At 33.9% G+C, this 11,109-nt stretch overlaps 1 protein-coding gene across 1 annotated transcript; it reads left to right on the top strand.

The window, feature by feature from the left end:
* LOC110871370 (putative F-box/FBD/LRR-repeat protein At4g13965) lies at positions 1–1,134 on the top strand. Its single transcript, XM_022120171.2, has one exon. It carries the CDS (start codon positions 1–3, stop codon positions 1,132–1,134), a length of 1,134 nt encoding a protein of 377 aa, XP_021975863.1.
* Positions 1,135–11,109: the final 9,975 nt, after the last annotated feature.

The following is an 11,109-nucleotide window of genomic DNA, read 5'->3' as shown; positions in this document are numbered from 1 at the left end:
ATGGGGGTCAAAAAATTACGTACAGAAACAGAAACAACGCTTGACAGTCTGCCCGAAATCCCGCTGCTTGAAATTCTTTCTTATCTTGACGCCAAACATGCCGTTGAAACATCGATGATATCGCGATCATGGTCGTTTTTATGGACCTTGGTTCCCGATCTCAATTTCAGTTCTGATAGTTTTAAACAACTCCATGTTTTTGATAACTTTGTCATTAAGGTTTTATCCAATCGTCAACCAGTGCAGTTGCGTAGACTAACCTTCAAACGTGGTGGAACATGCAATGCCCAGATGGTAAAAAAAGTTTTTGATTACGCGTTTTTGCACGGTGTAAAAGAACTGGAAGCAAGCATCGGATACACTATATATAACCAAGGGATCTGGATGTGGCCGATCTGGTCATCGGATTCATTAACAAGCTTGAAGTTAGTGAGCAAATATGCTGCGGGTTGCCCGTTTTTGCAACCAAGATCAGGATCATTCAAGAATCTCACCAGTTTACATCTGGTATGGGTAATCATCAGGGATCTTGATCCGTTCTCAGGGTTTCCGGAGCTAGACAAGTTAAGATTGGTCCGTTGTTATCTTGCTACAAATGGCCAAGCTTTGAATGTACACGCTCTGCAACTTTCAGAGTTCACCTTCGTTTACTGCAGTCAGGATGTGGGTCACTGTGAATTCACGACTCCAAAACTTAGATATTTCAAGTGGAAAGGGAGTGGTCTCCCACAGTTGAAAGCACATTTTCCTGTTCTTGACACCGGGGTCATTAATTCCAATGGTCGTAGCAGCCGCAAAAATCAAGAGAAGATGGAGTTTGATAATCTGCTGATGATGTTCGATACTTTACAAGCTGCCAAATCGATTACGCTTTCCGCACATGTTGTTCGTCTACTTGCATTGTTTCCGGTGAATGGAATCCGTTGTTCACCTTTTCGGGATTTGAGGTTTTTGAAGCTGGATTTTAAGGTACACCATATATATATTGAAACTGACAGCAAGTTGTTTTTTAGTGAAACGTTACAACTTGTTCCTGGTGTCAAAGCTTACCTGCTACACAAATCACCTGATGCCAAGTGTACCATAATTAATTATCTAAAGGAAGAATCTCCATGCTCAAAAGAGTATGTGTGATACCACCCAGAGAGAAGAGAAGCGGCTCAACAGACTGGCCCATTTGCTCTGAGCCGACCCAAACCCACCTGGTTTCTGGATTGATCTCTAAGTAAATATGCAGGTGGTTCTTGAAATTTGAGACTTTTTTAATAATTTTTGTAGAGTTTGTGTTTATCTATGAATGGTTTTAGGTTGAAAACAAAGAGACCCGTCTAGTGGCCCGGTACTTTAATACCATACTTTCATCACTATATTGAATTGCGTTCATTTTATTTGTGCTCAAAGTTCAACTCATTAACATAATAAGTTCACTATGAAAGATTGGTACAATTTAGTGTCTTCATCTAACAGATTACTATCATTTTTCTCTTTATAAATCAATAGTATATTATCAAAAGAAAGAATATGCAACTAATCTATATCTATACTATATTATAATAAACTAGGTTAGAACCCCGTGTAATACACGGGTTGGATAAATGTAATTTTTTATACCAAATAATAAAACAATACATCTTTAAAAATCTCGTTTATTACATGGGATATAAATGTATTTTTTATATTAAATAACAGAAAAGTTATATTTTTAAGAACCCCATGTATTGTACGGGTTGAGTAATTTAATTTTCTATATTAAATAATGAAAAAAGTTACATTTTTAAGAACCTTGGGTTGAGCACATATAATTTATATACCAATCAATAAAAAATTATATTGTTATATCTTTATATACCATGTGTATTATACAGATTGAATAAATCTAATTTTAGATAGCACATAACAAAAAAATTATATTTTTAGAAACCCGGTGTATTACACGGTTGTGTAAAATGTTATTTTGTATAGTAAATAATAAAATAATTATATCTTTAAAGACCTCATTTATTACACGGGTTGAACGAATCTAATAAAAAATTATATCTTCAAAAAAAACTAATGGATATACTCGATATATGATGGATTGGGTGATTGCGGTGATGGTTCTTATAAATGTCACGTAAACATAGTGAATACCGCATTTGAGTTGAGAGTTGAACACGAAAAGAAAAATATAGAACCAATAAACATTGATTAATGTTTTTGTTTACCCCTTGTAAACATTTTTAAAATGGCTTCTACCTTAACTACTTTAGTTTAATAAAATAAATAAATCATTTACATTATATTAGTTTATATTTAGTGTATGTTTTTGTTAATTTTAGGATAAATAATTTTGAAATCTAATAATATTTCAAAATATTATATTATCTCCTATACAAATTGTTTAAATTTATATTAAATTAAATTTTGATAATTATCTTTTAATTAATATTAATTATTTATAATTAAGTACGATAGAGAGGAAAAAATTAAAAAATAGATGGCTTCAATAAATGGCATGTGTCCCCTCATTGGTTTCTTTTATTATATAGTCAGTTGCGAAGTATAGAAGGGGCGGGGAGGGGCGGCCGCCCCCCGAACTTTTCGCTCAGTAGTGTTATATATACGGTTTTCTTATAGAATTTTTTTGGTATATATGTTTCCGACCCCCCAGTTCTATAATTTTTTTTTTCGTATATACGTTTTCGACCCCCTGTCATTTGGTTAAAACTTCGCCACTGTATGTAGTATAGGTATAGATGATCTTCTATACAACATTAATATTATTTTATATATTATCTTATACAATATAATTTTTTATCATACAAAAATATATATTCAAGCCATAGTACGTAGTTATCTATTTATCTATATATTATTTTGAACAATCATTAGGGATTATAATACACTTATAATTTAAATGGTTACGGAATGGAATTTGAAGTAAAAAAATAAGTCTTTAACAACCTATTTTATTAATTTTGAAATATATAAATAATTATTGATCATTAATAAGATTTTAATCCTATACGAATTGTTTAAATTTATATTAAATTTAATTTTATAATTATCTTTTACTTAATATTAATTATTTATAATTAAGTAGGTTAGAGAGAAAAAAACTAAAAAATAGATGCCTTCAATGAATGACATGTGTCCCAAAGTTGGTTTCTTTTATTATATAGTATAGATGAGGGAGAGGTATTTTAAGATACCCAAAAAATAAGAACTCCCCCCCCTATTTATAGATAGACCCCTAAAATGAGAGTAATTTGGTCTTTTAAACACTATTTATTTTTTAGCCCCTTAACTTATTACACTTAAATCCCTGAGTTTTAACAAAATTATGGACAATTAGTTACACTTTTCTCACTCTACAACAAACTTATAATTCTTTTACGTTTCTTGATATATCTTATAAACTATAATGTTTAAAAAAATCTAAAGGTACCGTGACGACCTACTCATTTTTGTCGACGTTTCGATAGTTGTCTTGTTCAGTATTGACGCGCGGATTAAAATGTACAAGTAGATGATAAATTCCGTCAAAGCCACAAAATGTTTAATAGCTAATTTGTTATAGAACCTACCTTTAACATAATATTTCACAATAAGTAGGTTTCGTTTACCATCTTTAAACAAAAGATCAACATAAAAAGACAATGGAGGGTTAGAAAAATATTGTATTCACAAAATTGGTAACTAAAAAAAGTTAAATCGGTTAGTACCATGGAAAAAAGTGCTCGTGGCTTTAACGCCAGAGGCTTGTTTAGGTTTTGGCTTTGGCCATTGAACTTTGTTTGAATACAACAGGCGGTTATACAAATAAAAAACTACCGGAAACGAGTATCACAATGCAAAGTGTCGCCCCCGCCGCATCGCGCAGGCACGTTACTAGTCTCATAAACTGATAAGAGATATGAAACCCGATATTTTTGTTCAAACTGTAGCAAATGGATCTTATAACTTGCCATTTTTCGTCACACGTTTCAAGGAAGCCCTTTTTCATTACTCTTCTATGTTTGACATGTTCGATGCTACATTAGACCATAATGATGAACAACGGCTGAATTTCGAAAAGGAGTTTTTTGGGCGTGAAGCTATAAACGTGATTACATGTGAAGGTGCCGAGATGGTCGAGAGGCCTGAGACGTACAAGCAGTGGCAAGAACGACTCGTACGGGCTGGGTTCAAGATCAAACCGCTGAACCGTGAACTTGTGTCGAAACTGAGGGCCAGTATGAAATCAGGGTATCATAGAGACTTTGTGTTTGATGAAGACAGTGAATGGGTGTTACAGGGGTGGATGCGCCTGCATAGGGGAAATTATAAGGATGGAATTTGTGAGCTATCTGTCACTTGTAAGTTATGTATTGTCACGACCCCCGACCCACCCTGGACGGAATCGGGTGCCGTGAGCAGTCCCGTGGTACCGGTGATTATTTTTGAAAAACATTGCAGCGGAATTTTCATCAGGACCGTGAGTTAGGAAAAATATCAGAGTTTAGAAAACACCGGATTTGATTTAAATAGATGGGATAAATCCCTATTTTAAAATGGTAGCTTTAATAAAGATAAATTTTATTTTATAAAACAATATTTCTTTAATAAGCCATTTCTTGATGCCTTTCAGTGCCGTATCCAGCCTTATGATAATTACCTGAAACATGTTTGAAAAATGTTTTGTCAGCGGGAATGCTGAGTGAATTCATTCCATTTTTATACAAATATATTGTTATACCTTACAGTATTAAGGTTTTATATTTATTTGCATTTACCTTACTCAATCAGTATTTTGTCACATAATGGCAATTCCAACATAACAGCAATAGTATCACTCATTGGCTTACTTTCGTCCAATAGTGAATTTATCAAATAACTATACTTTATTATTATTCACTTTATCTGTCATTAGGTGATTCTTGTGACTGGGCCATATCACTGTTGATCATTCTTTCAACTAGTGATTCAAATTATAACACTGTTGATCATTCTCTCAACTAGGGTCTTTGGTCATATCGCTGTTGATCATTCTTTCAACTAGCGATTCTATTCATGGCACTGTTGATCATTCTTTCAACTAGTGCTTCTGGTCATTATCACTGTTGATCATTCTTTCAACTAGTGATTCTAATTATAACACTGTTGATCATTCTTTCAACTAGTGTCTTTGGACATATCACTGCTGATCATTCTTTCAGCTAGTGACTTTGGACATAATGATGTCTTATTACTTTGTCAAATATATTATCTCTAGCACTAAATCATGCAATCCAGAATAATGACATTTTATGTCAATTATTATAACTTATCAAAATATATTAATTCACTAATTGTAATATCAGTGTATAGTAACCTGACTAAAAGTATTATACTTGACTATTTTATTATGGCATGCACCATTTAGATTTATACCTAATAATTTAAGAGTAATATTAGTTATAATTGTGGTCATGCTAACTTCCTGGATAATAGTAACGAGAATCAAATAATGTATAATACCTCCCATACCAGTAAAATATAATAACTTAATCACTGTAAGTATAACTGGTAACCATTTAGGATTTTAGAAAGCATTTTGTAATATAATTGTTTCACAAAAAGGTGATAAAACTGTGATAAAAGAGTATAGACTCACAAACGGTGAGAAAAGAGAAATGAACTCACATTGCAGATTTCTACCGGCAAGGTTTAGTCTACAGATAAGCCTTGATATATTGCTGATTCAATTTGGGCAGAGTCTAGTCTACTGATTAGCCTAATTCACACAAACGGGGTTGTAACTAATACAGCAGTTACGACAATTCACGAGATTAAACCCTCACAACGATTAACAAGTGCAATACTTAACAATTCAATCGGATTCGCAACGAATAACAGAGCATAGTCCGAATTCGAACAGCACTCGAATATTCAAGTCGAAATCACGATGAATAACAAAGTATAAGCTCAATTTGAGCAGCACCCGGACAATCGTTGGATAGTTACAATCGATCGGACGTTGAATCGTAATAGCGATCGAGTTATTACCCTGATTGCGGCAGCGATTCGAGGTTTGTGTGTGTTAATTGTGGTAAACAGAGCATAACTCCGTGCCTCAGACGAATTTCTTCGTCGTTCAAACGCCGAATTTCAAGTCCCAACCTCTCCTATTTATAGCTGAAAAATGTCCTCCCTCGCGTGTCACGACAGGGAAACCTGGTCCTGGCGCGTGGCGCGAGAGGTCACTTTTAATATGAGGTAGCCACGCGTCTCAGTAGCTTGGGTGAGTCGACGGTTCGTTAAAATTCAATTTCTATCGAAAACAGTTTGGATAATACTAACTAGGAAATGCCCCCCCTGAGTTTTAGGGGCCCTGATCCTGATTCCGATTGTTCTGAAAATTTTAGGGGTCATGCAGTATCACTTGGGTGTTTTAATTAGGTTTTCCTATTGAATAAAATAATACAATAAATAATAGTTTTGACGAGGGTTGTTACATTCTCCCCACCTTAATAAAAATCTCGTCCAGATTTGGGTTATGATATTTTAGTTAGATTTATGTCCTAATTTAGTCAATGAAACTAGATTCTTAAGGTAAATGACACAGAGTCAAATTTTGTGAATACTAGTTGTATCAGTAGGGTTTTTAAAATTCAACTGAAATAGTTCAAGAAATCGATGACAACTGAATGAGATGAAATGATATAGTTTAGAATAGGACTAGGTTCAAGTCAACAGATATATGATCAAATAGGTATCCGTTTAGTGAAATGACTTTTTAAAATTCATGGTCAAAAGAAAACTTACTTTGATTGGCAACTGGGGAAGACTCAGAATCAATAAGGTCAGAATGAAATAATAGCACGAAGATGATTGTTAATTATCGAATCATATCAAGAGAAAAATCAGTGTGTTGACCTTGCAAGAATACACTGGACTGCAACAAAGTTTAGTGTATCATTGTCTTAATATACAATTGTATCAAGACTATTTTCAAATGATGAGTCAAACGAAAGATATACGTGGGTTTTGAATGATTTGTATGTTTATGATAAGCTACGACTTCGCAAGGTGTCGTAAGGCTTGGAATAATTTCAATAATTACGGTGCTCGAACAATTTCACCGTATAATTAACTGAAAGTTTTAAATGAAGAAAACTTGGATATTCAAAAATAGGAGTTTCAATTGATGATGAAAAAGACCAATTGAATTACTCTAATATTTTTGATAAATAATGAAAGAAACGTTTAAGAAGTACACCGGAATATGATACGAATTTGTGTACTTTTATCTTAACACATAGTTGTATTAAGACTGGTTAAGAATATGAACCAAAAATTAAAATTCGTACATTAGGAGTAAAATTGAAAATAGCTCAAGCTATAAATTTATTATGACGCCACAAGGTGTCATAGTGATTGAAATAGTAGCGGTGAATGAAACGAGTTTCACCATGATGTAAATCAAATGAAGTAAATCCGAATGTTTCAATAAATTATTTTGGATTGAAATTGAAATAATTGAAAAAAAAATTTCGATCGAAGATGATAAGGTAATAAGGATTACGAAACGCTCGATAGATACACGGAAATATGAAATGAGTTTGTGTATCATTATCTTAGCACATGATTGTGTTAAGATTGTTTTGATAGAATAAATCAAAGCGAATTCAACATGAATGAATAATTAAACCCGTACGTAAGAGGTGCAACGAGATTAGCACAAGCTTCAAATTTGTGAAAACGTCACCACAAGGTGATCGTGACCAAATAAAGGATTCAACGAAAGTGAAAACCAAACAAGTTTGTTATGGATCTGAAATAGAGGAAATATTTGACGGAATGTATTTATTTATGAACTTTTATTCGTACTAGGGTCAAATAATAACTTAACTTAGAAATATATCAGTGACTACGTCTGGAATCATCTCTGTTTCTTGGGTAGTAAGTACGTATGCTCGCGCATTCTTCTTAGCTCCGTTTGTTGTTCTAGCCTTGGTGTCAGATGTTTTGGTTAGTTTCGGGCAATATGGTTTGATGTGTCCGGTTTCCCCGCAATTGTAACAGACGTTAGTTTTCCTTCTGCACTCTTCTTCTATGTGCCCGGTCATCTTGCAGAAGTCACAGTAGGGTGTGTTCCTAAAACGACATCGTCCTGAATGCGTTTTGTTACTGTTTCTGCAGATAGGTTGCTCCAATGACGGTTCAGTTTCTTTCTTCTTGAATTCTTGGAAAATTTTCTGGGCTAATTCTTTCTTCTTGTTTTTTTCTCTTGTGCGGATTAGTCCATCTATCAGCATGTTAGCTAGTTCAACTGCTTCCTCAATAGTCTGTGGTCTAACGGCCTTGACTATGTCTCGGATTTCGCTAACTAATCCCCAAATATAACGAGAAATCAGTACGGGTTCTGGCGAAGCCAGAGTTGGTACCATTCTTGCATATTCGAAGAATATTGTCGTATATTCACGACAATTCACATCTATCATTTTATGATTTAGGAACTTGTTAGTTATTCGTTCCTTTTCATAAGGAGGACAAAATTTTCTTTCTACTACTTCCTTGAATTTTTCCCAGTTTATGGCATAAGCCATGGTCCTTCCTTTTGCCTGAAGAATTGTATTCCACCATTCTAAGGTTTCTTCCTTAAAGAGATTAGATGCATACATCACCTTATCTTCTTCAGCACATTTGCTGATCGTAAGAACAGCTTCCGTCTTTTCCAACCATCGTAGAGCAGCCGTGGCACCTTCACTGCCCGCGAACTCGGTTGGTTTACAGGCTAGAAATTCTTTGTAGGTACACCCGAGAGTCATCGTCTTCTTCTTCTTGGGAAATGGGGTTTTGGTAATATCATTATTATCACTATTGATATTATGGTTAAAACTATCGTCACGGGTATGCTTACTGTTCATAGCTTTGGTGGGTTCTACGGGATTTTTAACAGCTTTGATTATTAAAGGTAAAGCATTAGCTATTCCTTGAGCTATTAGATTTTCTATAGCATTTTTATCCAAAGGATTTTCATTATTAGCATGAACTTCTGGATTATGTGATACTTCATTCGACATCTGGATTGCAAATATTTTCACTTATTAATATCACAGAATAATTAAACAAAATAATACCTCCAGGATATTATGTGTGCATATTGACATATACATATTCATGTACAACACATAAGTTAATTTGTATTAGTTTCCTAATTTTATTGTTTAGGTATTAAAGGAACACCTAAATAGCTTAAACAAGTGGCTTAGCTTATACTAAGGCATCTCTTTTTATATTCAAGTCAGATATGCTACCAGTTAATAGCAATGTCCTAACTCTTTTATTTAAGTTTAAGTATAATTGTCACAACACTTATAGGCTCACAGTAATGGCTCGATCAGTGGCTCTGATACCACCTTCTGTCACGACCCCCGACCCACCCTGGACGGAATCGGGTGCCGTAAGCAGTCCCGTGGTACCGGTGATTATTTTTGAAAAACATTGCAGCGGAATTTTCATCAGGACCGTAAGTTAGGAAAAATATCAGAGTTTAGAAAACACCGGATTTGATTTAAATAGATGGGATAAATCCCTATTTTAAAATGGTAGCTTTAATAAAGATAAATTTTATTTTATAAAACAATATTTCTTTAATAAGCCATTTCTTGATGCCTTTCAGTGCCGTATCCAGCCTTATGATAATTACCTGAAACATGTTTGAAAAAGGTTTTGTCAGCGGGAATGCTGAGTGAATTCATTCCATTTTTATACAAATATATTGTTATACCTTACAGTATTAAGGTTTTATATTTATTTGCATTTACCTTACTCAATCAGTATTTTGTCACATAATGGCAATTCCAACATAACAGCAATAGTATCACTCATTGGCTTACTTTCGTCCAATAGTGAATTTATCAAATAACTATACTTTATTATTATTCACTTTATCTGTCATTAGGTGATTCTTGTGACTGGGCCATATCACTGTTGATCATTCTTTCAACTAGTGATTCAAATTATAACACTGTTGATCATTCTCTCAACTAGGGTCTTTGGTCATATCGTTGTTGATCATTCTTTCAACTAGCGATTCTATTCATGGCACTGTTGATCATTCTTTCAACTAGTGCTTCTGGTCATTATCACTGTTGATCATTCTTTCAACTAGTGATTCTAATTATAACACTGTTGATCATTCTTTCAACTAGTGTCTTTGGACATATCACTGCTGATCATTCTTTCAGCTAGTGACTTTGGACATAATGATGTCTTATTACTTTGTCAAATATATTATCTCTAGCACTAAATCATGCAATCCAGAATAATGACATTTTATGTCAATTATTATAACTTATCAAAATATATTAATTCACTAATTGTAATATCAGTGTATAGTAACCTGACTAAAAGTATTATACTTGACTATTTTATTATGGCATGCACCATTTAGATTTATACCTAATAATTTTAGAGTAATATTAGTTATAATTGTGGTCATGCTAACTTCCTGGATAATAGTAACGAGAATCAAATAATGTATAATACCTCCCATACCAGTAAAATATAATAACTTAATCACTGTAAGTATAACTGGTAACCATTTAGGATTTTAGAAAGCATTTTGTAATATAATTGTTTCACAAAAAGGTGATAAAACTGTGATAAAAGAGTATAGACTCACAAACGGTGAGAAAAGAGAAATGAACTCACATTGCAGATTTCTACCGGCAAGGTTTAGTCTACAGATAAGCCTTGATATATTGCTGATTCAATTTGGGCAGAGTCTAGTCTACTGATTAGCCTAATTCACACAAACGGGGTTGTAACTAATACAGCAGTTACGACAATTCACGAGATTAAACCCTCACAACGATTAACAAGTGCAATACTTAACAATTCAATCGGATTCGCAACGAATAACAGAGCATAGTCCGAATTCGAACAGCACTCGAATATTCAAGTCGAAATCACGATGAATAACAAAGTATAAGCTCAATTTGAGCAGCACCCGGACAATCGTTGGATAGTTACAATCGATCGGACGTTGAATCGTAATAGCGATCGAGTAATTACCCTGATTGCGGCAACGATTCGAGGTTTGTGTGTGTTAATTGTGGTAAACAGAGCATAACTCCGTGCCTCAGACGAATTTCTTCGTCG

Source organism: Helianthus annuus, chromosome 1, assembly GCF_002127325.2.
Source record: "Helianthus annuus cultivar XRQ/B chromosome 1, HanXRQr2.0-SUNRISE, whole genome shotgun sequence".
Classification (NCBI taxonomy): Eukaryota; Viridiplantae; Streptophyta; class Magnoliopsida; order Asterales; family Asteraceae; genus Helianthus; species Helianthus annuus.
The sequence above is the reverse complement of the archived record's forward strand: the minus strand, read 5'-3'. Positions and strand labels throughout refer to the sequence as shown.